A 27,165-nucleotide genomic window follows, 5' to 3' on the forward strand; every position below is an offset into this window, starting at 1 on the left:
ATAACACTCCAACAAAGACAACATAACACTCCCCAAAACCTTCAGGGAGTGTCTTTATCGTTGATACAACAACACCAACAACAACAACAACAACAACAACAACAACAACAACAACAACAACAACAGTCATATACATTTCGCTAGCTTGCTATGACAAATTTAGAACTGTTGAGTGTTTCGACATTCTATTGCTAATTTTTAGAGAAGCTAACAACAAATTTCTTCGAATAAAAACAAAAATTCTTCCGCAGCAGCTGTTATCTCGCTTTATTCCAAATTTATATGCATGTATATGGTTTTAAAAGATAAAATCGAATAATAATTTTTCAATATTCTTATATCTTTATATCGCGTTGGCTTTTTTGCGATTTCTGCGAATATATTTTAACATACTGGCCATTGTTATACATTTTTATCAAGAATTTTTATGCTAATTTGGCAAAATTTCACAAAAACGTCAAGAGCCTGTCTGCACATACATACAAGTAGTAGCTCTTCAGTAATATATGTGCACGTGAGTAAGTAATCGATCACAATGAAAAGTGGCAGCTGATTGGTCTCCTTACAATGAGTTTTCCTTATATTTTTTTTTCGAGTTTTGTATGATTTATCTTCGCTATACTGCGATTCAATACTTTTCAACATTCATTCTTCTCAAAAGTACTCATTCATTCACAATCTAAACTATCATTTATGTATGCTTATCTATGTAGTATTTAGTGGGTTATTCACGCATTCCTGGTTATACGGTGACTAATAACTTAATAACCAAGTTGACGTTTATAACGCATAATATAGTGTATACTTTGAACTTTTTTTTATTGTAGTTAAAATTAAGAAACTAAACTAGAGAGCTCTGTGCGGAAATAATGAAATAAATTGTCTAAGAAAAAGTTGCTGACATTTCAATTGAGCAAATACAAATCGCTCATTTAGTTCAATAGTGTCATAACTCAAAAAACACAATTTTCCAGGAGACCCATTCAAAGATTTTCACTGCCATATGTTGCGCATATAAAGGCATATTTTCATTTTTATAGCACGTAGTAAATTTTTAACTGATCACAAAGATTTTCTTATACAACATAGATCATGATATTGGGTACGGTTATATTTTATTAACTCAAGTCATGTTTTTTGACACTATTGAAGTAAATGAGCGAAATGTATTATGTTTAAGTGGAAATTGTCTAATTATTTTGTTGTTTTAGGTTTAAATATGTTTGTATATGACTATACAGTTACTCACAAAAATAAGTGCACACTTGGTTTATGCTGCAAAAAACTCAAATGCAGCGGCTCACAGCTTAATTGATAATTTTCATCTAAAATATCGCAAATTCCCTAACAGAAACCACATTCAAAAAAATTTCAAAGGTTATTCAAAGGTAAGGAGAATTAATTAAAATTTCAAAAATGACGCATCAAAATTTTCAAATTTTTTTTTTTAGAAATTTTGATTAATTCTTATCTTTGAATAACCTTTGACATTTTTTTGAATGTGGTTTCTGTTAGGGAATTTGCGATATTTTAGATGAAAAGTATCAATTAAGCTGTGAGCCAATACATTTGGGCTTTTTTCAGCATAAACCAAGTGTGTACTTATTTTTGTGAAAAACCGTATATATATATTGTTGCAGAGTCGAAAATTAAGCAGAAATAAGAGTACAAATAAGTACATATATTTAATTTATGTTATTTAAAATTAATCTCAATCATTCATTTCATTTAATATTCCAATAGTGGCCCGGTTTAGGAAGTAGGTTTTCATTCATCTTTGTCTGGTTGGACTTTTTTTTGTTTTAGTTTGTTCATGTTTGATAAGAGCTTAAATATTTTAAATTAAATTTCTTGAAATTAGTGCACACGCGTTCCATGCTGCATACTTTGTTATTTATTAATATATTTAGTATTTCGTGTAGTATGGGATCTTTTTTACTTTTCAGAACGTGCTTAAGCACGTTAAAACGCTTTCTTACTTCATTTCGATTGGTTTTTATATATTGTATATTTTAAAATTTTTTTTTTTTTTGGTTTTAGTTTTCAATAATTTTTTGTATGTGAGTTATTTATTAGTTTAATAGGATAATATATATATATGTATATTAGGTATATTTGTTTGTTTTGTTTATTGCGTTAACAGATTTGCTAAATTCAGTCGTCGTCATCCTCAGATTCTGCCTCTTGCAACCAGGTCAGCCAGTTGTTAACTTGAAATAGCGCAGTGCCTTTACCAGGATACTTGTCGGATATTTCTTCTTTCCACAAAACGAATGTTTCCTCTTCAATAACTTCAGCTTCATAGAGATATTTGAACCAACGGCATAGCATACCTGCAATGAATATATAAAACAGTATACTAAAGAATGCTTTTAAGAAATTACTTTCATTTTAACATTAAGATGAAATTGGCAAGTTGTTAGTTAATAGTCTGGAAAGATCTACTTGCTAGGTGAACGTTAGGAATCGTTACAACTCTTACAATAGAACTGAGCTGATCCGAGAAATATTTCTAAGCTAAACCATGTACAAGTTAAACTTTGTGCATTGCAGTGCGACCTTAAGTTCATTACGCCCGCGTCTCCTTAAGATACTTCACCTTCTTTCATGTTTGTGGTAAGAGGGCGACGATAGGTATTAGTAGAATGTCATAACACATCACAATAGGGCACATAAGTACATGTGAATTATTATGTTTAATTTCAGACTTTCTTATTTGTGTTTTTTTTGTCGGGCTCATTGATGTTATGTAATGGTAAATAGATCATAAATTAAAACCATTTCACCACTACACCGAGCCCTTTTTAATATGTTTTTCTCGCGAGAATTTTTTGGGAGCGCAACAGAACATATTTCGCCGTTCGCTGCGCTTTGAATTTGGAATTCCTTTGTATCATTTTTTTTTTGTAGTTTTTCAATTTTTTTTTTTAATTTTTTTGTAATTTTTCAATTTTTTTTCAATTTTTTCTTGTTTTTGTTTTACCACCGTTGTCGATAATTTTATTATTTTTTTGAATTTTTTGTTTTAGTTTTTATTTTTTTTTGCATATTTTTATTTTTATATATTTTTTTTGGATTTTACGTTGACTTGTTATATGTTAATACAGCTTTTGTTAGCGCAAAATCTGATTTTTCTTCTTTCCCTTCTATTCATCTTCCTCAGACGATTTATTCTGTATAAGACTCGACACTGTCATCTCATAAACACCTTTTTTGCTATTCATCACTGCATTATTATCAATTTTATGTTGAAAACCGTTTGCTTTCAACAACAATATCATCTTACGAGGGCATCCTTCTAGTACCCGAAGCAATGCCCTCTTATCTTTCACACATTATCTCAAATACTGGGTACTCAGTTCTATATCTGTTATCTATCTCTAGGCTTGTCCTTGATGGGAGCCGCAACCTATTCAAAATATTTCATCATATTCATCTACAATGTCTCACAATTTTTTACGATTTCTTTAAATTCTTGTATTTTCATATAGTTCTAGACTTCCAGTTTTCTTACGATATCTACTACGCATGACTTCAAAAATTTAAACCTCAAACAAGCGTGCTTGCAATCGCACTCATAAAAACTCAATACTTATTAGAACACGCGAATTTTTTTCGCCCCTCACGAGCTTCACAGTTTACATTTACTTGCAGCTATAACGTTTTATTATATTGACCTATGCAACCTCGTTTTATCCAACATTCTTCTTATCTCTTCTTTGTCTATCCTAGGTTTTAGAGTCCTCTGCCTCGCCTCCTAAAACGATTTCTATGACATTACTGCATATGGGCTCCCTAATACCGTATGCTTCCTGTAATTCATCTATATCTGAGTTAGGTCCTTAGAGCCCCTTGTCTCACTGACCTTAATAGTTTAGTAGTAGATACTTAAGAATGGATTAAACTTGTCACATATTTTCCATAACCAATTTGACTGTTAAAAGCTACTATAGTTTGTTGCTGCAAATGCTCCTTTCTTTTATTCCCACCTTCTTGCTTGGGTTCATATAGCAAAGAAATATGCATGTCGATAAAGTTATTACAATGCCACACTTCCTTGAACGTGGGGCCGCAATGCCGTCTGCACTGCAACACGCAAGCACTACAAGCAAAATGTTACACAGTCATCAGCTTTAATCTGTAGCATATTCCTTTTGCCGTGACAAGTGTAAGAACGCTAAGATGACAACGGTATTCCTATTGCCAACAAGCCGTCCTTACACCTGTTGTTCAACCTGCTGAATAACGTCAACAGGTTGATTTGTGGATTTTAGTCGCCTCTTACGACAGGCATGCCTACCTCGGGTATATTCTAAGCCCCCTTACCCGCTGGGGTAAATCATGATACATCCTTATGTACAAATTTTCTATTCTATGATGTTGGGTGTGTTACGAGCTCAAGTTATAGACACAGTGGTACTTTTTATGACAAAACATTACGTTCTCACGCAACATCAGCTTGAGCATAAGCAATATACCATGAATTAAGTAGCATTTTTGCAATACCCAATTTCTGAATTTAGTAACGTTGCGTTACAATAGTACAACTCCCTCTGTGACTTAAACTGCGGCTGTTTTTTTTGTTGTTGTAGCGATAGACACTCCCTGAAGACTTTGGGGAGTGTTACCTTGTTGATGGTACTTTGCTGGGTATAGATCCAGCACGTTCCGGCAACAAACATCATTTTAGTACAAGCCCGACCATATCGGGAGGGATTTAATCTGACCACATTGAACCTTCTAGGCCATCCCGCCGCCACGCTCTAGGTCCCTAAGGAACTTGGGAGTTGCAAGAGCCTCGCCTGCTAAATTGCTCTGGCATCTCGAATCAATTGGGTATTTAAGTCGCCTCTTACGACAGGCATACCTAGCTAATCAACAGGCGATCAACTAAAGGCTGATTATCAACAGCAAATAGCATTTCAAGCAAGAGCAACGCTGTTTTAGTATAAAGATTTCTTTAATTTAGAATCTATCTCCTTAGGTGAGTCCACCGGAGATGAAAAACTCGCACGTAAGAACTTCGAATGGACAAGTAGAAGGGGTAAATGCATGGGCATTACACGCCCTTGTTTGATGGCCGGTAAGGAGGAAATGGCGTACGAGTATCGAGGCGGCAAGTACATCATCAGTCCTGGTAGAAGGTGACTAAGAGGTAAGCTTCGGATTTGTAAGAAAAGTTTAAAAAAAGACCGACGCGAAAGTGAAAGGTCTTATTTTTTCTAGATTGGCTGAGGGCTACCACAGTCTCCGACAAAACCTATCTCATTTCAGTTTTGTGAAAAGTTGAAAACTACAGAGGTATTGCTAAACTTTCAGCCATTCCTAAAGTCTTTGAACAGATTGTTACCAGTCAACTCCAATATCAGTGTTGTAGTTGTTGCTGTTGTTGTAGCAATGCTCGCCCCACCTAATAGCCGAGACCGATCACAAATTGTCATCAATATCCTCTAACGGGAGTCCAAGGAAACTTGCCGTTTCAACAGGGGTGGACCATAAGGAAAGGGGTGTTAGAGGCGTTGGTTCCACATTACAATTAAAGAGATGGTTGGTGTCATGTGGGGACACATTGCAAGCGGGGCATACATTTTGTATGTCGGGGTTGATTCTGGATAGGTAAGAGTTTAACCTGTTACAGTATCCAGAACGAAGTTGAGCAAGAGTGACACGCGTTTCCCTGGGGAGTATGCGTTTCCCTGGGGAGTATGCGTTCCTCTTCCGCGAGTTCTAAATATATTTTTCTTCAAGTACTGGATTCACCGGGCAATTCCCGACATAAAGGTCCGACGCCTGTCTATGGAGTTCACCAAGGACCTGCTTGTGTTTTTTCGCTTCATACGGCTGGGTTCTCACGTGCCGTATTTCCTCAAAATGCTTACGGAGATGACTCCTTAGGCCCCTAGGCGGTGCTGGTTCGTCAACCAGATGTCTGTTGGGATGCCCAGGTTTCTGGGTATTCAACAGAAACTGTTTGGTCAGCATCCCATTTCTCTCCCTGATGGGGAGTATTCTCGCCTCATTATGCAGATGGTGTTCTGGGGACATAAGACAGCCCGTGGCGATTCTGAGAGCAGTATTTTGGCAGGCCTGTAGTTTCTTCCAGTGGGTAGTTTTTAGGCTTGGCGACCATATGGGTGACGCGTAGCACGTAATCGGCTGGCTAATTGCTTTGTATGTGGTCATGAGCGTTTCTTTATCTTTTCCCCAGGTACTGCCAGCAAGGGATTTGAGGATTTTATTACGGCTCTGAACTCTCGGAACAATTGCGGTTGCGTGCGCACCAAAATGTAGATCCTGATCAAACATCACACCCAAGATTTTAGGGTGTAGGACAGTCGGTAGCGTAGTGCCATCGACGTGGATGTTCAATATGGTCGACATCTGGGGCGTCCATGTTGTAAATAAGGTCGCGGAAGATTTAGTCGGTCGAGGCGAAAAAACTGGAGAGATCAGGGAGATAGCCGTTTATTTTATTGCATAGCTCATCGATCTCTGGGCCTGGGCCTGTGGCCATTATTGTGCAGTCATCAGCGTAGGAAACGATTGTGACTCCTTCCGGTGGTGAAGGTAGCTTAGATATGTAGAAATTAAACAAAAGTGGGGATAGGACACCACCCTGTGGCACCCCTTGTTTAATTCTCCTTGGTTTTGATGTTTCGTTTCTGAATTGCACCGATGCCTGATAATTTGCGGTCCACCTTTTAAGACATGGGGAAGTGTAGACCCTTCCAGGTCTTGCAGTAACGAGCCATGGTTGACCGTATCAAAGGCTTTTGATAGGTCTAGCGCTACGAGTACTGTTCTATGGTGGGGGTATTGATTCAAACCGCAATTTATCTGGGTGCTAATGACATTTAGCGCGGAGGTAGTGCTATAGAGTTTTCTGAAGCCATGCTGATGAGGGGCTAGCTGCAAATGTGCTTGGAAATAAGGGAGCAAAATGGCTTCAAGCGTCTTTGCCACTGGCGATAGGAGAGATATCGGACGATATGACTCACCTACGTTAGCTGGTTTCCCAGGCTTTAGTAGCGGGACCACCTTGGCCATTTTCCATTTCTCGGGTATGGCAAAGGTGGAGAGAGACAGGTTGAAGACATGCGCTAAATATTTGACACCCTCTTTCCCTAGGTTTTTAAGCATCGGCATGGCTATGCCGTCTGGGCCCACTGCTGTGGATGGTTTAGCGCGACCAATGGCGTCCTCAACCTCTCTAGCGGTGATGGTGATTGGTGACGCGCTGAATTTGTGTTTATGTGCGTGTCTATTGGCTCTCCTTCTATCTTTGTCGACCGTAGGATGCATTATATATTGTCGGCAGAAAGCGCTCGCGCATTTTTCCACATCCGACAGCACCTTATCGCCAAAGGCGATGGAAACTTTGTCTTTGTGCTTAGTCGGATTCGATAGGGACTTTACGGTGGACCAAAGTTTACCTACACCGGTAGAGAGGTTACAACCTCTTAGGTGCTCTTCCCATTTCGCCCGCTTGTGTTCGTCCACAAGCAGTCTGATGCGTTGGTTTATATCCCTTATTTGGGGGTCGCCTGGATCAAGCTGTCTTATAAGGTCGCGTTCCCTCGCTAAGCTCGCGGCCTCCGCCGGGAAGTGGGGCCGGATTTCGGGAATTCTCCCGGCGGGAATGAAATGTGCCGAGGCGGATTCAATGACCTTACGGAAGGCACGCTCCCCTTGGCGGGCATCAGTCGGGATAGGGAGGGCAGCAAAACTGCTGTCTGTTGCAGATTTATATTCTTCCCACTTTCCTTTTTTGAAGTTTATGAAAGTGCGTTTTTCGGTGACGATGAAGTCGGCGGTACGCTCGAACGAAATAAGTATGGGCAGGTGGTCGGATGCCAATGTTACCATCGGCTGCCAGTTGACGCAGTTTACGAGTTCTGCGCTCACGATTGAGATATCTGGCGAGCTATGACAGCTTCCTACCATACGTGTGGGGGCGTCTCCGTTTATTGTGCAGAACGTCGTTTCTTCTATTTGATCCGCCAACATCTCACCCCTACTGTCCGCCCGCAAGTTTGAATGCCATAGGTCGTGAAGGGCATTGAAATCGCCCAAGATAAAGCGATTGTTGCCAGTGAGTAAGGCCTCGATTTTAGGGCGGTATCCACTGGGGCAACAGGTGACAGGAGGGATGTAGATGTTGATGATTTCTAGATTTGCATCGCCTGACCGGACAGATAGGCCTTGACGTTCTAAGACATTGTCCCTGCGGTCGATGCCAGGATCAAATATATGATATTGCACAGAGTGGTGTATAATAAACGCGAGGCCGCCTCCATTTCCGCTCTCGCGGTCCTTCCTGTGGACATTATACCCAGAACAGGTCTGCAATGCAGATTTTGCTGTGAGTTTAGTCTCTTGAATCGCAGCAATGCGGATGTTGTGCCGCTTCATGAAATCGACAATCTCCGTAATCTTCCCAGTTAGTCCATTACAGTTTAACTGCAGAATTCTGAAGTGCATGAGGGGTGACGCCGCCACTCTAGGGGTAAGTGACGGGTGACTACGCCTAGGTTGTCGAAGGCCAGGACGCAATTGCTGTTGTGGCCTTGGGACTGGGTGCCCTTGGGCAAGCATTGGGGTACCCGGATGATTTGGGTTTGCGACCTGGCAACATGGCGCGATGAAACCCGTCGAGGGGTTGCCGTCGCGGAGACCAGAACATCTAGGAAAGTGGCACCACCCAAGGCAGGAGCTGCATTGAGCGGATGTCGCAAACCTATATATTCTGTGCTGGCAGACGGTGCAAACGGAGGTAGGGACTAAGAGTCTGCTTCCCTGACCTGCACGATTGCTGCCAGAAAAGATGGGGGGAGAAGAAGACGGGGGCAGGGGCTGATGCTCAGCATTGCTACCAGCTCTACTACGAAGGTAGTAGTTATGAGTGGTATCAGCTGTTTGAGTTGTTGGCGCCGTGGGGCGCGAGCAGCAGCGGGTACTTGTTGTGGCTTGCTGAGCAGCGAGGCTGCTGGAAGGTAGTGGAGGGGCGCTTAGGCGTAGACTACGGGACGCCCTTGGGCGTGAGCAGCAAAGAGCCACAAAAGATTTATAAAAGTTACGTGGAGGTCGGGTTTTGGGATCAAGCCGAGAACAACCTGTCCGATGCAACCATCCCTTGCACGAGACACACTGAACAGAGTATGACCGTCCTAAAAAGATTCTTTTCTGGCAAATGCAGCAAAACCATTTCTCAGGACCGGGGTCAGGAGACGGACCCGGATTGGGTTCGATACCTTCCCGGAGTAAGAGAATATGTAGCAGTCCTGCTGCAAGGAGCTGCTGGGAGGATGACAATTTGTGGGAGGGACGAAACAAATTAAATGGGGTCACACTGAAATGACAGTCCTTGGTCGGGAAAAATCCCGAGTCGCTCCGGTACATAGAACCGACTGCCTTGGGAAGCGCAGTCTTTTATGTCCATGCCAACACGGTTTCATTCGTCAAAGGCCAACCACTACAAATTTGCTTGTATTCACCTCTATCTGTCGGAATCGTTCGGAGTTTCCTCCGTTGTACCCCAGGGAAGTCATCTAGGCCCTTTGCTCTTTACCCTTTTCATTAATGACTTGCCACAGACAATATTACATACCCAAAATTTACAATCAGACCAATTCTAAATATTCTCGCGGAATTTTGTTCCCACGGATTTTTTTATTCCCGCGGAAAAATTCCTCCAATTCTGTTCTCCTAGGGAGAACAATAATTGGGGAATAGGAATTTCGAATTTTCGAAGTCAGCTGTTTTGTCAATTGAAATTTCGTTGCACATTTCTTATTTTGTTTAAAAAATTGAAAAGTTTAATTATTGTTGCAAATTTGTTGGAAATTAAGAAATAAAATATAAACATTGCACAGTATGTATTGCATTTCATGTGGTATTCACTGAAATGAGTAATGAATTGGTGCCACAGCAACATCAACAGCGGAACATAAGGAGAAGACGGCCGCATAACACAAATCTGCCGGAGTTGACTGCTTTCATTCAGCAAAGCAATTTTCTGGCGGCCAAGTTGAGTTGAATTCGTCCTTCATCATATGCCAAAATCTATTTAAGCCTTATTAAAAAATCCTTGCGCAATTTCTGGATGGCTGCATCAAATTTGTATACCAAGAGCTCTACCGTTGCTTATGATATACTTTTTAAAGAATATTGTGGTTGTAGTTGTTGTTGTATTAACAGTGAGAATATTGTGGTAGAATATAAATACATCTTTTAGCACAAATTTGTACAAATAAGTGTTTTTTCTTAAAAGAACCAATATCCTTTAATTAATTTGATGCATTCCCTTTAATTTAACTAGTGAAAAAACTCCTATGAAATGGCAAAGAAATCTCCCTCTCCCTCACATTCATAATACCTACTTTTCTCCCATAACCGGTTTCTTCTTTTTCGAACAGTGTTCAGAATAGGAGGAAAGGGAGAAGTGAAAAAACTCACAAGGAATTTTTATTTAGAATACGAGGAATGGGAGAAGGGAGAAAACTCGCACGGAATTTTCGTTTAGAATTGGGCTGAATATTACATACCTAAAACTTTGCTACACTTACTGTCCTACCGATTTGAGTTCCTTGGATCTTCTTCAGGCCGACTTGGACTCGTTCCAATGTTGGTGCACAACAAATTTACTAGCTTTAAATTGCTTTAAATGTAAGCATATGACATTTCACCGAGTGAAGCCAGCATTGAAACCTTATGTAATAGATGGTACGCCTTTGGAGCGTATATCTATTGCAAATGATCCAGGTGTCGTTTCTGATTCGAAACTGAATTTTACCATGCATATTTCAACTATTGCCAACAAAGCGTTGGGTGTACGTGGATTTGTTAAAAGATGGGCTAAAGAGTTCGATGAACCGTACCTCACTAAGGTTCTTTACACATCGCTGCTTCGTCCAATACTCGAGTATTGCTCATGCGTTTGGTGCCCTGTTTCTCAAAAGCATATAAAGCGTCTTGAGTCAGTTCAAAAGCAATTTTTGATATTCGCACTGCGCGGCCTTAATTGGGACTCAAGCCTCCACCTTCCTCCAAACAGAAGTAGACTTCTTCTTATTAACTTACCCACTCTGGAAAATCGGAGAATATTACTGGGGGTATTGTTCATCCATAAGCTCATTATTGGAGAAATTGATTCTGCGGACCTTCTCAGCCGCTTGTTTTTTGCGGTTCCCCCTAGAGTATCCAGACACTACGTTCCTTTTTATTTACCCCCTTGTCGTCGAACCTTTGCTAAAAATAATCCTCTTCTTATCTGGTGCGCGCACTACAATAGACTTGTATAGCTGTATCAGTCTTGAATGTACTTTTACCACTATACGTAATGCAATACTTGCTTATCTAATCTAAGTGATACAACCTAATTTAATATGCCTGCATTTATTTCTTCCGTAAAAAACAGGCACGATCTCGTATAAGGAAGGAGGAACATTTATCAACATGTATCATTAAGAAGGAACAAGACAGTACTGTGTTGATTGGAATCTGGTGCAATCCAACAACACAAGTCATGTTACTTTTTTATGCCTTGTGATGGCGTATCCTCATTACACTACTCTTAGCTCTGCCGGATTCCCATGACATGCTGATTGGAGTTTTGTTGCATTCCAACAGCAAGATAGGAATCCACTGCATTCCGAAATAATGCTGAGCGGAATCTGGTGCATTCCGCCAGTATAAGATCTCGGTATAAGATCTTATTTCTGCTCATATTTCTTATTATTATATTCTGAAATTAAACTGTAATGTTCAATAATATACCTTTGTTTGTAATATAATATTGTTGAAATCTCGATATATCTTAAATTTTCACTTTTGAGTTGTATATTTATATATCTTTTATATTATGCAGTCGACCATTTCAAGTTTGTCGTCGACTTTAAATAATAAATAAATATAAAAATAAGTGTACATTTTGATTGTCACTCCATAACTCGAGAACGGATAGAAAGATTGCAATGAAATTTTTAGGAAAGATACAGGAAGGAGAGATGATGGTTAGTTGATTTTTAAATCCCAAATAGGTTTAGCCATTCTTGAGCTATTTTTTTTTTAGAAAATATATAAATAATATATATATAATATATGTATATAAAAGAAAGTGGTGTTAGTTACAATACGCATAACTCAAGAACGGATGAACCGATTTGGCTGAAAATTGGTGGAGAGGTAGCTCAGAACCAGGGAACGGACATGGGATACTTTTTATCCCGTTCTGGCTAGGGTCTTGAGATCAAACGTGGACCTGGGTAATCCTGGGATATGTTTGTAGAGTATGGGTGTCAAATGGAAGCTGTTTATGGGTACTTTGATACTGGGTATTTTTCGTACCCCTGGGTGACTAGGGTCTCGAGATATAGGCAGAAACGTGGATAAGGGTAACACTAGGATGTGTTTTTAAATTATGGATATCAAATTGAAGCTGTTGATGTGTGCTCTAGTACAGAGTAAGTTTTATGCCGCTGGGTGACTAGGGTCTCGAGATATAGGCCAAAACGGGGACCCGGATACACCTAGAATGTGTTTTTACATTATGGGTATCAATATGAAGCTGTTGATGTGTGGTTTAGTACAGAGTAAGTTTTACACCGCTGGGTGACTGGGGTCTTGAGATATAGGCCAAGACATGGACCCGGATACCCCTAGAATGTGTTTGTATTATGGATATCAAATGAAAACTGTTGCTGAGAGCTTTAAGGGAAGTAGACCAGAGACGGACTGGGACTGAGGCTGAGACTCGGAGTGGGACTGGGACTGAGACTCGGAATAGGACTGGAACAAAATACATACCACCAAAAATGAGAAAAACTTGAGAGAAGAGAAAAGAGAGAAGGAAAAGACTGAGAAAGAGATAGAATGAGACGAAGATGGTGATAGATGAAGCGAAAAATACGGAGGGAGGAGTGAATACAAAGATTAGGAAAAAGTGTAGGGGGCGAGGGCAGAGTTAGACTGAAAAAGCTTATTAACATATATGCAGATAGACCAAAAATTTAGGGCAGAACAACGTCTGCCGGTTCTGCTAGTAATAAATAAATAAATAAATTCTAAAGTTCGTCTAAATTATATATTACTTGGGGTCCATTAAAAATAAAAATCTTGATTTTAAGCTTACCTTTGGGGAAGTTTTCATTATAGCAAAAGACTTGCAATGCATAAATAGCGATTAATTGCAGTTCATTGCTGCCACCTAGGAAAGTTTGCAGTATTTGGCAGTACTTAAGTAGCAATTGTTCTTCTTTTTCGATAGTTACACGATCAGGATGCTTTTTGGTATCTGTGCCTTCAGCCAAAGTGGTTTCCTAAACAAACAAAAAATGCCTTAATATTTTTAACTCAAATGCAGAGGACAAGATACCCACTTGTGTAATATATTTCACTAGCACAGTCATGAGAGCATTAATAAACCCGATATCCTTATAGTATTTGGCATCCACATTACTCTTAATCCATTTATAGAATGATGCAGGTGTTGGATCCGCCATCATTTGTTTCCACATCTCTGCCTGCACTTTAAGCAAAGGATAAAGGAAGGCCAAATTGCGATCATCTAGTATATCGCCCAAACGTGCCTTATTGCGATCAACTTCTGGCAAACTATTCATTAAATCAATTTTACTTTCAAGGAATTTATCAGCCAATGCTTCTTTGCCAATAGATTTGTGCAATTGTTGTAGAACAAGTAGAAAAAGTGGATAATGCTGACCATTGTCTGTGTAATTGGCAATATCGGTCAATTTCAGCAGATCTGCACCACCAACAGCACGGCTTAACAGACCAGCAACATGGGTAGCAATGCGTGGATTTAAAGCTTCTCGTTCATTCATTTTATTGATAACTTGCTTGAATATTTCCAATATAACGTTGGACTTGATATTGCATTGTTTGCGCACTAACTGCAAGAAGCTTATGACACGATCCAAATATTTATCTTCTGGTTTTTCCAGCACATCCATGATTATATTAATGCACACATCTTTCATACATTTCTCAGGCACTTTCAAATCCAAGAAACCTTCTACTAGTGCTCTCAGTTGTTTGTTGGTTTGAATGCTCTCATTGGCAGTTGAGCTGGCTACACCGCTGTCATCATGTTCTACTTTTTCTTCAGACTCCTCGGTGCCAGTGACAACCGTGGTGGTTAAATCTTCTTCTTCCTCAGTTTCATAGAAAAATTTATCTTTTACGTATGCTGTTGCTTTTTTCAAAACTTCTTCTTTGTTGAAAGCCTTTTCTTTCTGCTTCTGCTTATTCATAGCACCCGTTGTTGCAACGCCAGCTTTCTCTACGGAACCTTGTTTTGTGATTAGCTGTTCAATTGGTGTGGCGCTACGTTTTTTATCACCGCTTGTATCTGTCGCTATTGAATATTCGGCATGCTTGTCAGCAGCGCTAGTTTTCACTCTTTCGCCAACATTCACAGCAGCGTTTGGTGCATTAAAATTTGGTGAAGAATTTGTAGGCTTTAAATTTCGCTCGATGGTTAAGCCCAAGCTAGCGGATTGTGCACCTTTACCATTATCAGTGTACTCTGCGGAAGGTGTTGATGCAGGGCGTGCTGTATTGCTGATCACATGCGATGAAGGGGTACCAAGCAAGGGATATTGCGTATTTGATAATTTTTCTTTATTTTGCGTACCAAGTGTATTACCGCTACCAAAACCACCACCACCAACCATCATTGAAGGTGGTGTAGATATTGGCAACATTGCTGGCAGTTTGTGATTTTGTGATGCTGCTTTAAAGAGTAGTGAATTAGCGGCGGGACGCATTTGTAGATTTTCGACTGGATCTTGATTAGTCGACATAAGATTACGTTTGAAGCGTGGTGCCAATTCTTTGCTATTCAGTAGCTGATTGCCGGCGCCACCTCCGTACTGTGATGAACCGGCGGAGTCGCCGTCACGTCCCCCCATATTATGATTATTACGGTTGGGGCGATTATCTTCACGATTTCCACCAGGTCCATTATTTTGGTTATTGTGTTTGTTGTAACGATTGTTGTAATTGTTGCCATCTCGTCCACCTTGGTTACGATCACGTCCATTATATGGACGATTAGAATTATTATTACCGAATCTGGAGAGTTTTGTGAAATGTACAAAAATTAGTTTGAAATTAAGACAAGTAAGGAATTATAAGTTCGAATTAAATCGAACGCTATATACCCAGGAGTAGCACTCCCATTTACATTAAGGAGAAACTCGACAAGAAATGTCACGAACATCAAATATGAAATCTTGTCCTTCCGCTCGGCCGTTAACACGATAACTTGAGCAAAAATCGATATATCTGTACTAAACTTAGTTCACGTACTTATCTGAACTCACTTTATCTCGGTATAAAAATGGCCGAAATCCGACCATGACCACGCCCACTTTTTCGATATCGAAAATTACGAAAAATGAAAAAATGACATAATTCTATACCCAAAAAGAAAAAAGGGATGAAACATGGTAATTCGATTGGTTTATTGACACAAAATATAACTTTAGAAACAACTTTGTAAATATTAAGAAGAAAACGAAAAAGTTCTACAGGGCGAAATCGAAAGCCCTTGGAATATTGGCAGGAATACTGTTCGTGGTATTATATATATAAATAAATTAGCGGTACCCGACAGATGATGTTGTGGGTCACCCTGGTCGATATCTCGAAAACACCTTCACATATACAACTAAGAGCCACTCCCTTTTAAACCCCTTATTAATATCTTTAATTTGATACCCATATCGTACACATTCTAGAGTCACCCCTGGTACACCTTTATGGTGATTTCTTGAAAAGGCGTCCACCTATAGAACTACTCCCTTCTAAAATACTCTTCCCATGTCATACAAACACATTCCAGGGTTCCCCTAGTTCATTTTCCTACATGGTGATTTTCCCATATTTTGTCTCCAAAGCTCTCAGCTGAGAATGTAATGTTCGGCTACACCCGAACTTAGCCTTCCTTACTTGTTTTTATTATGATCAAATAATAGGTGGTTATTGCAATTTTTTAATCTGTTATCATCAGATTTTTTATACCCTGGGAAAAATTACATAGTCATAATACCTTAGTCATAACATATTTTATATGGATATTGCCATTTACATTCGAAATTTCCGAATGATACCCACATTTTTACTTACTTTTGTAATACGTTAATTTAAAAAAAATTACAAAAGCCCATAACTATGTTTCGTAAGCTAAGTTCGAAAAAAGAGGAGTTTCTTTTTTGCTATAGCTCGAACTTAAAAACAATAATGGTTTCTCTTAATGTGGTAATTATCGCATTTGTTTTTATTTTTCTACATCGAAATAGTAGATACGAGCTATTTCAATTTTTGCTCAAGTAATCGTTTTAACGCACGGACGGACATTTTTTTCGAAACAGATAATTCTATATACGGAATCCTCTATCTATTTCGATTCCTTTACACCATTACAACCGACCGTTCTACGTTTAAATATATAACATTCCAGCACAGCTGGGTATAAAAATGCTCTTTGCTATAATACTTACGGCGAGACGATAGGTGACGCACCCGTCACACTCAAACTACTAAACATATCATTATAGCCTGGTTGTAAATTAATATGAAAGCGATTCATCCAACTATCACCATCGCGATCATTATTTCGCATATCACGATTCCTTTGCGCAAACGGCGTACGAATTATTGTATCATCATCCGTGCGTATCTGTTTGATGGGCACAGGTTCCGCAGTGGTAGCCACTTTACGGGGTATCCAATTATTTTCACGTAACTCGATGACATCCTTTAGCATAAAGCGTATCCTTGGTGGATAGTCAGTCGATTTTGATCGGCGTTCCAATTTATCAAAGTACTGATTCATCAGCTCTTTGCCCTGTTCTGAATCCAAATTCTTACCGCACGTTTTGAGCAATTGTGCCAAGCATTCCATGTCCTCGCACATTTCTTGCGGTGTTGTCGAACGTTTCTTCTTTTTCTCGAGCAATTCTTGTATGCATTGATGTAATACATTCTTGGACAGCATATCCAATTTGTGCAATTCACCGATGAATTTGACATTGCCCAACATACGTTGTTTAGCCAAGTGGCGGCGTTCCTCTTCATCGGTGTCATTTTCACTAACATTAAGTTGTGCTTGTGGTCGATGTACTTTATTAAATTGATTATTATTATCGCCATCAATATTATCACGTTTCAAGCGATTATTGAATTTATCACGGCAAACAGCGATTAAGAGGCGCAAAAAAGTGCACGAACTATTTGGATCCTTTTCAAATGACGGAGCTTCTTCGGATAGACGTTTGCATAATTGTGCATACATAGACGAGTACTTTGGCTCATCAAGTGCTTTATCGAATATCAGCAAAATAACACCATTCAATATGAGTATGGAGTTAAGATCAAGTTTCAATAATTCATCGCTAAGTTCTTGAAACTTTTCTGGAGTTAATTTATTGAGAATACCACGAACCTAAATAGATAAAGTAGGAAAAAATCTCCAATATTAACTTTAAATAAGTATTATCTTTGGTAGGTATTATAAATAGCGAAACGAAACACCTACATCTTAGTATTTGCTCTAATCTTCTTATTGTTAATATTTCTCTTTTCTTACACTTCGTTTCCGTTACATTATTCGTTGTTGTCGTTGTAGCGATAAGGTTACTCCCAGAAGGCTTTGGTGAGTGTTATCGATGTGATGGTCCTTTGCCGGATACAGATCAGGTACGCTCCGGTAATACAGCACCATTAAGGTGCTAGCCCGACCATCTCGGGAACGATTTATGTGGCCAAATTAAACCTTCAGGCCATCCTTCCCACCCCACCCCAAGTTCCATGGGGAGCTTTTGGTGGCCAGAGCCTCGTCTGTTAGTGAAACAGGATTCGCCGCAGATAGGTGAGGTTGACAATTGGGTTTGGAGAAGCTATATATTGCGCTGGCAACCTGAACGGCTGCGCTACATAGTCCCTTGAATCTGGTATTTTAGTCGCCTCTTACGACAGGCATACCTACCGCGGGTATATTCTGACCCCCTAACACGCTGGAGGGGTTACAGTATTCGTACTTCTTGTATTCGTCTTATTTCTTTATCTCCGTCTCTGTTAGTATTTGCTTTCGCCTTTGTTTTCTTTATCCCCGTTATGTTGTTGTTGTTGTAGCGATAAGGTTGCTCCCCGAAGGCTTTGGGGAGTGTTATCGATGTGATGGCCCTTTGCCGGATACAGATACGGTAGGATCCGCTAACACAGCACCATTACGGTGCTAGCCCGACCATCTCGGGAACGATTTATGTGGCCAAATTAAACCTTCAGGCCATCCATCCCTCCCCACCCCAAGTTCCATGAGGAGCTTGGGGTCGCCAGAGCCTCGTCTGAAACAGGACTCGCTGCGGATAGGTGAGGTTGACAGATATTCACAACACTGCGACATCTGTTGTTTGATGGCAATGCTGCCATAGTGTCATATTTTATTGACACTTTTTTCCCCGTGCTCTGGGATGTATTAACAATTTTTGTTGTTATATCGGCCTACTTATTTGTAAGATCGCGGGTTCGAATCGAGCTCAAGGCCTAACAATAATTTTGTATCATTATTATTGTTATGATAAATTTTTTCTTAATTGAAAAAATTTTTAAATTAGAATAGAAGAAAGAAAAAATTTAGACAACTGCCAAAGCTCGTTGTATAGATCCATTTCGGGAACTGCTAAATTCCTTCATCGGCAACGTTAGGCGAGCTTGAGCTCGATTCGAACCCGCGATCTTACAAATCAGTAGGCCGATATAACAACAAAAATTGTTAATACATCCCAGAGCAAGGGGAAAAAAGTGTCTATAAAATATGACACTATGGCAGCATTGCCATCAATCAAGTCCAATTTTCACATCCATTCTGCAACAGATGCCGCAGTGTTGTGAATATCAATTGGCACGAACCAGAATAGAAGTAGGATTAATGAAGACAAACAAAAAACCACTGTCATGGCTGAATGGTCATAGCAGCGGCGCCTAAACGTTGCCGATGAAGGAATTTAGCAGTCCCGAAATGGATCTATACAACGAGCTTTGGCAGTTGTCTAAATTTTTTCTTTCTTCTATTCTAATTTAAACATTTTTTCAATTAAGAAAAAATTTATCATAACAATAATAATGATAAAAAATTATTGTTAGGCCTTGAGCTCGATTCGAACCCGCGATCTTACAAATCAGTAGGCCGATATAACAACAAACATTTTTTTTGCCCTCCGATCCAATCTTTGTCTTTGCCTTCATCTTTGTAGTGATCTTTATATTTCACTTTCGTTTTTCTCCTTGATTTTTTCAAAAGAAATGTATTTGGTCCAATAACCAGAAACAAAATTGATTGTGCCGATACGGTAAAAAGAAAATCTATCAAATTTGCATTCGTTTCGCCAATAATAACACCAGCCAGACCAAAGTCGTATAAACGTACCTTTCTAAAGACTGCATCATTCTTTTCACTTTGTGTAAGTCCATGTTGTGGACGTAAAGAAGGTGGAACCCAACGTCCCGCAGCTGGTGGCGGTGGTGTGGGTGATGGAGTTGGACGCTGTGCGCTGATTGCAGCGCTAGTTGAATTTGGTGATATACCACGCGACGACGATGAAGCTGAATTTATGGATGATGGTGCAGATGATATTGCCCCTGCTGCTGACGCTGCTCCTGATGATGCTGATGCATTTCCGCCACTACCACGTATTGGTGGCGTACGATTATTATAGGTACGGCCACCAACTTCGGCCGCTGCGGGTACACGTTCGTAACGATCCTCTACAGAAATACCGCCTTGTCTTAGAGCAGATGGTACGTGGCCGGTGCCAGTACCATGCTCTGAGGGCTTATAACGCCCACCACTATTGCCGCCTCCGCGATCTAAACTATTTGTTGTATTGCCTGCGTTATAACGCGAACGTGGTGTATCGTCGTAGTCACGATAATTATTACTGCTGCTGCTACTACCGTAATCTTCCCGATAATTTGATCTTACATTTACATTGCCATCATTGTTGTATGCGCTACGTGGTCCATAGTTCGATTTGTTTGTATGATTGTTATTATAGCCAGCGCTACCATATGATCTTTGTTGTTGTCCATTATTGCTGTTGTCATAACGCGAGTTTTGTTGTTGGCGATAGCTACTATTGCCGCCACCGCCCGAATTTATATTACGATTACCGCCACCACTGCTATAGCCGCCGCCATCTGTATGGTTTTGATTGTTGTTGTAACGTCTATTATTGCTTCCGTCGGCGTTATATGTGCCGCGTCCGCTTTGACCACCTTCGTTACCTATGATAGCGCGTCCGATACCACCGCCACTACCAATACCAACACCACCGCTAAGTGTGCTATTAACACCGCCAGTTACAAGCGAAGATTTGGGGCCCTGTCCCAAATTGTCACTATTTTTGTTATAGTAACGCGACGACGACGAGTCACTCTGGTAAGTTCGTCGAGGTCGTGGGCTTACGTCCGAATCGTATTGACGAATTTTGACGGAGTTCCTATTAAATCCAGTACCAATATATCCCGAAGTGCTGCCTGTTCCAGCTCGTCCTATTCCAACACCAATGCCGCTAGGACCAGTTGTTGATACAACGCCGCTGCCTCCGTTGGATATGATAATACCACGCTCTTCAATTGATGTGGGCGATCCAACAATGATGTTATGTCCAAGTGAATTACTGTTATTCTTATAACCACTAACACCACTATTATTACCTTTTGCCCGATAGCTACCACCACCACTATTGGTGTTGTTATTGCCAGTACCACCTGGGCTAGAACCCTTATCGATTTTCACTAAATTCTTTAAATTATTAAATGTATCCGTTGCAGTTGTAATCGGTAGAAGATTTGGGCTTGTATTTAGCAATGTTTTACCAAGCGTTGGTGTGGGTGGGGATTGGCCACCGCAGCTGACGCTAACGCCGCCGCCTCCTCCTCCTCGATTATTCAAGTTCTCGTTAAAACGCTCAGGATCTGTTTGATGAGCCGTTATTGCAAGATGTAAACCGCTGCCGCCGCCGATGCTGGTGTCACCGGTGCTGCCACCTCCCTCAATCGTGCTTGCTTTTCTACTCCTTTCGTGCGATATGATGGAGCCTATTAAATGTTCGCTTGGTGTTGTTGATTCCCAAAGTTGCCTTGGGTCGTCGTAAGGCTGCGAAAAGTTACCACCAAGCGTTGAATGAGGAATGATGGAAATTATTTCGTTAACACGTGGATGAAAAATTTTATAATCACTGTTACTGCTGCTACCACGACAGTTGCTTAGTAAGCTACTTTCCGTTGTCGCGTTGCTTTTTTTATAAACTCTTTCCGATAAGAGACTACTTTTTAAGCACCTACAAGCTTTTTTTCAAAACAAAAAAAATATTATGTTTGTCACTCAGATGCGTTGCTCTGCTAGTTCTAAATTATAGAATATGACTGTCTGTTTAATTCGCTGGCAAGTTGTTTGACTGCCTGTCTTGCCCACCAATTCTGTGTGACTCTGGAGATTTAAACTATACACACTCAACTCACACGCACACACTCACGGTTGCCGATAACGTACAATTTTTTAAACGAATGGAGACGTAAACAAGATTTTTATTTTAACTACTAAATATGAATATATATGTTATATGTATGTATGTTGATATTATAATGTGATTAATACAAGTTTTCACAAATTTTTTCTCGCAAATAGGCGATTTCCACAGAATTTATATGTATATCTTTCTTACAAGTGTATTATAATTTAAAACTTATCTTTTAGTGAAAAGAATCAAGTTTTCTTCAAAGTCAATTGCCTTGCGATCGTAAATATTCTGCAAGAATAAAAGAAATGAAAATAAAATTAGATAATGTCAAAGGTTTTTCGAATTAATAAAATATGTAAGCTAATAAGGCTTTACATAATAATAGCTTTTTTTACATATATATTAGGGCGGGTCAAATTGGATGGGGAAAAAAACTTCAGGTGCACATCCTGTTTCTGAATCTATGGGTCATACTGAGTAATATTGTCCATATTGTCTCTAATTTTGTTAGAAAATTGTATATCAAAATTTTCTCACTTGATTAGGGAGGCTTGAAATTCATTTCAGACCTATGGTCCCTTGGGCAATATTACTCAGTAGACCCATAGGTTCAGAAACTGGATGTGCCTTTTCAACAATAAATTTTACCCAACCTAATATATATACATATGCAATTAAATTTTATAAATAGTGCTAAGTGCATAACTTTATCTACACTTATGAAAATTTTTCGCATAAACTTAGTACTACAAAGTGTGTGTCCCCACTATTCTCCACATACAATTTTGGTACGCGTTACACACTATGACAGGGTTGACAAGCGTAATACAAAGCTTTATAGCTTCCCGCAACCCAATTGTCCGCCTCACCTACGCGAGGGGAATCTTATTACAAATATGAATGTATCATACACATATTTAGCAGGCGAGGATGTAGCGACCCCAAGTTCCTCATGGAACTAGGGGTGGGGGCACGAGGGCCTAGTAGGTTTAATGTGGTCATATTAATCGTTCCCAGGATGGTCGGGCTAGTACCTTAAATGTCACCGAAACGTACCGGATCTACATCCAAAGACCATCAACATCGATAATACGATTAGTTGCAAATGTAAATGTAAAAAAAAAAAAACTTGGCTAACGTCCCAACAAGCAATGAAGTTAGATAAAGATTAGAGGAAGATTATATACCTGACCTTGTTCTCGAAATTCGAATATTAAAGAGCCACTCGAGAAGCACTAGAGTTGTTGTACCGCTACAAAATGGGACCTAATTATCAAACCGAGAAAAATTATAGTTATAAAAAAAAAATAGCTGTTAATCGCGATAACCTCCGAAGAGATCTAAGGCCGAGCTACTCTTCCAATTTGCGTCGTGCTCCTCTAGATTTTCCCTACAAATTGGCCGGACGGGACCTACATGTTTTATGCCGACTCCGAACGGCATCTTCAAGGCATACGAGTTTTCACTGAGAGCATTTCATGGCAGAAATACACTCGGAGCGCTTGCCAAACACTGCCGAGGGGCGACCCGCATAGAAAAATTTTCTTCTAATTGAAAAACCTTATTTCTAAAATTTTGATGTTGCTTTTGCTACCATCACACCACGGTGGCCGCCATATTTTAGTTATTCATCCAAAATTAAATGTCTAATGGGATCCTAATGTGAATTTAATTCGCAATAGTTCTCTTATCATTCTCTACTCGACTACTAGTGCTGTTTTCTACCAATTTTCACGAGCGAGTTTGCATTAGTTATCTAATGGTCCATTCACTAACATTAGAAACTGTGTTGGCTGGTGATGAGTGACATACCAGCTCCCAATCCATTAAAACCAAAAAAGCTTCAGCGAGTTCTTAACCTTATGCTGCAGAAGATATGAGAAATATTTCTGAGCTAAACCTTGTACAAGTTAAACTTTGAGAATTGCAGTGCAACCTTAAGTTCATTACGCCCGTGTCTCCTTACAATACTTCACCTACTTTCATGCTTCTGGTAAGAGGGCGACGATAGGTATTAGTAGAATGCCATAACACATCACAATAGGGCACATACATATGTACATGTGTATTATTATGTTTAATTTCAGACTTTCTTATTTGTGTTTTTTTTGTCGGGCTCATTGATGTTATGTAATGGTAAATAGGTCATAAATTAAAACCATTTCACCACTACACCGAGCCCTTTTAATATATTTTTCTCGCGAGATTTTTTGGGGGCGCAAAAGAACTTATTTCGTCGTTCGCTGCGCTTTGAATTTGGAATTCCTTTTTACATTTTTTTTTGTAATTTTTCAATTTTTTTTGTAATTTTTTTTTTTTGCATATTTTTATTTTTATATATTTTTTTTGGATTTTACGTTGACTTGTTATATGTTAATACAGCTTTTGTTAGCGCAAAATCTGTTTTCTCTTCTTTCTCTTCTATTCATCTTCTTCAGACGATTTACTCTGTATAAGACTCGACACTGTCATCTCATAAACACATCTTTTTTGCTGTTCATCACTGCTTTATTAGCAATTTTATGTTGAAAACCGTTTGCTTTCAACAACAATATCATCTTACGAGGGCATCCTTCTAGTACCCGAAGGAATACCCTCTATCTTTCACACATTATCTCAAATACTGGGTACTCAGTTCTATATCTGTTATCTATCTCTAGGCTTGTCCTTGATGGGAGCCGCCAATCTATTCAAAATATTTCATCATATTCATCTACAATGTCTCACAATTTTTTACGATTTCTTTAAATTCTTACATTTTCATAGTTTCTTAGATTTCCAGTTTTCTTACGATATCTACTACGCATGACTTCAAAAATTTAAACCTCAAACAAGCGTGCTTGCAATCGCACTCATAAAAACTCAATACTTATTAGAACACTCGAATTTGTTTCGCCCCTCACGAGCATCAAAGTTTACATTTACTTGCAGCTATAACGTTTTATTAATATTGACCTATACAACCTCGTTTTATTCAACATTCTTCTTATCTCTTCTTTGCCTATCCTAGGTTTTAAGGTCCTCTGACTCGTCTCCTAAAACGATTTCTATGACATTACTGCATATGGGCTCCCCAATACCGTATGCTTCCTGTAATTCATCTATATCTGAGTTAGGTCCTTAGAGTCCCTTGTCTCACTGACCTTAATAGTTTAGAAGTAGATACTTAAGAATGGATTAAACTTGTCACATATTTTCCATAACCAATCTGACTGTTAAAAGCTACTATAGTTTGTTGCTGTAAATGCTCCTTTCTTTTATTCCCACCTTCTTGCTTGTGTTCATATAGCAAAGAAATATGCATGTTGATAAAGTTATTACAATGCCACACTTCCTTGAACGTGGGGCCGCAATGCCGTCTGCACTGCAACACGCAAGCACTACAAGCAAAATGTTACACAGTCATCAGCTTTGATCTGTAGCATATTCCTGTTGCCATGACAAGTGTAAGAACGCTAAGATGACAACGGTTTTCCTATTGCCAAGAAACCGTCCTTACACCTGTTGTTCAACCTGCTGAATAACGTCAACAGGTTGATTTGTGGATTTTAGTCGCCTCTTACGACAGGCATGCCTACCTCGGGTATATTCTAAGCCCCCTTGCCCGCTGGGGTAAATCATGTTGTTGTTGAAGCAGCGCTTCGCCCCACCTAATAGGTGCGACCGATCAAAAATTGTTATCAATATCCTCTAACGGGAGTCCAAGGAAACTTGCTTTTTCAACAGGGGTGGACCATAATGAAAGGGGTGTTAGAGGCGTTGGTTCCATATTACAATTAAAGAGATGGTTGGTGTCATGTGGGGGACACAATGCAAGCGGGGCATACATTTTGTATGTCGGGGTTGATTCTGGATAGGTAAGAGTTTAGCCTGTTACAGTATCCAGAACGAAGTTGAGCTAGAGTGACTCGCGCTTCCCTGGGGAGTATGCGTTTCTCATCCGCAAGTTTTGGGTACTGTTCTTTGAGTACTGGATTCACCGGGCAATTCCTGGAATAAAGGTCCGACGCCTGTTTGTGGAGTTCACTGAGGACCTGCTTGTGTTTTTGTGTTTCATACGGCTGAGCTCTCAGGTGGGGTATTTCCTCATAATGCTTACGGAGATTACTCCTTAAGCCGCTATGCGGTGTTGGCTCATTAATCAGATGTCTGTTGGGATGCCCAGGTTTCTGGGTATTCAACAGGAACTGTTTGGTTAGCATCTCATTTCTCTCGCTGATGGGGAGTATTCTCGCCTCATTATGTAGATGGTGTTCTGGGGACATAAGAAGACAGCCCGTGGCGGTTCTGAGAGCAGTATTTTGGCAGGCCTGTAGCTTCTTCCAGTGAGTAGTTTTAAGGCTTGGTGACCATATAAGGGACGCGTAGCATGCGATCGGCTGGTCAATTACTTTGTATGTGCGTTTCTTTGTTTTTTCCCCAAGTACTGCCAGCAAGGGATTTGAGGATTTTATTACTCTCGCTAAATTTGCGGCCTCCGCCGGGAAGAGGGCCGAATTTCGGGAATTCTACCGGTGGGAATGAAACGTGCCGAGGCGGATTCAATGACTTTCCGGAAAGCACGCTCCCCTTGGCGGGCATCAGTCGGGATGGGGAGGGCAGCAAAGCGGTTGTCTGTAAAGGATATGTATTCGTATCACTTTCCTTTTTTAAAGTTTATGAAAGTGCGTTTTTCTGTGACGATGAAGTCGGCGGTACGCTCGAGCGAAATAAGTATAGGCAGGTGGTCGGATGCCAATGTTACCATCGGCTGCCGGTTGACGCAGTTTACGAGTTCTGCGCTCACGATTGAACTATCCGGCGAACTGTGACAGTGCAGAATGTCATTTCTTCTATTTTATCCGCCAACATCTCACCCCTACTGTCCGCCCGCAAGTTTGAATGCCATAGAGCGTTATGGGCATTGAAATCGCCTAAGATGATGCGATTGTTTCCAGTGAGTACGGCGCTGATTGTAGGGCGGTATCCACTGGGGCAACAGGTGGAAGGAGGGATGTAGATGTTGATGATTTCTAGGTTTGGATCGCCCCACCGGACAGATAATCCTTGACGTTCTAAGACTCTGTCCCTGCGGTCGATGCCGGGATCAAATATATGATATTGCACAGAGTGGTGTATGATAAACGCGAGGCCGCCTCCATTTCCGCTCTCGCGATCTTTTCTGTGGACATTATACCCAGAACAGGTCTGCAGTGCAGATCTTGCTGAGTTTAGTCTCTTGAATCCAGCAATGCGGATGTTGTGCCGCTTCATGAAATCGACTCTCTCCGTGATCTTCCCAGTTAATCCATTACAGTTTAACTGCAGAATTCTGAAGTGCATAGGGGGAGACGTGCATAGTCGGGTGACTACGCCTGGGTTGTAGAAGGCTAGGACGCAACTTCTGTTGTGGCCCTGGGACTGGGTAAGCATTGGGGTACGCGGTGTATTTGGGTATGCGGCCTGGCAACATGGCGCAATGAAACCAGGTCGAGCGGTTGCCGTCGCGGAGACCAGAACATCCCCCGCGGGTAAGGGGGTAAGAATAAACAAATCCATGACTACTGGAATAGTGCCAGACATGTGGAAAATTTCGACAATAGTACCAATTAGGAAAGTAAAAGATTCAATAATGGCAGAA

At 40.2% G+C, this 27,165-nt stretch overlaps 1 protein-coding gene across 1 annotated transcript; it reads right to left on the minus strand.

The window, feature by feature from the left end:
* Positions 1 to 240: 240 nt before the first annotated feature.
* NAT1 (N-acetyltransferase 1) lies at positions 241 to 21,379 on the minus strand (the record flags this gene model as incomplete). Its single annotated transcript, XM_067774818.1, has 5 exons — positions 241 to 2,333; positions 13,130 to 13,316; positions 13,377 to 15,093; positions 16,524 to 17,467; positions 19,451 to 21,379. Coding segments are annotated over 5 exons (4,956 nt in total), but the record flags the coding sequence as incomplete, so codon positions are not given.
* Between the last annotated feature and the right edge of the window lie 5,786 nt (positions 21,380 to 27,165).

This window comes from Eurosta solidaginis, chromosome 3 (genome assembly GCF_040869045.1).
Source record: "Eurosta solidaginis isolate ZX-2024a chromosome 3, ASM4086904v1, whole genome shotgun sequence".
Taxonomy (NCBI): Eukaryota; Metazoa; Arthropoda; class Insecta; order Diptera; family Tephritidae; genus Eurosta; species Eurosta solidaginis.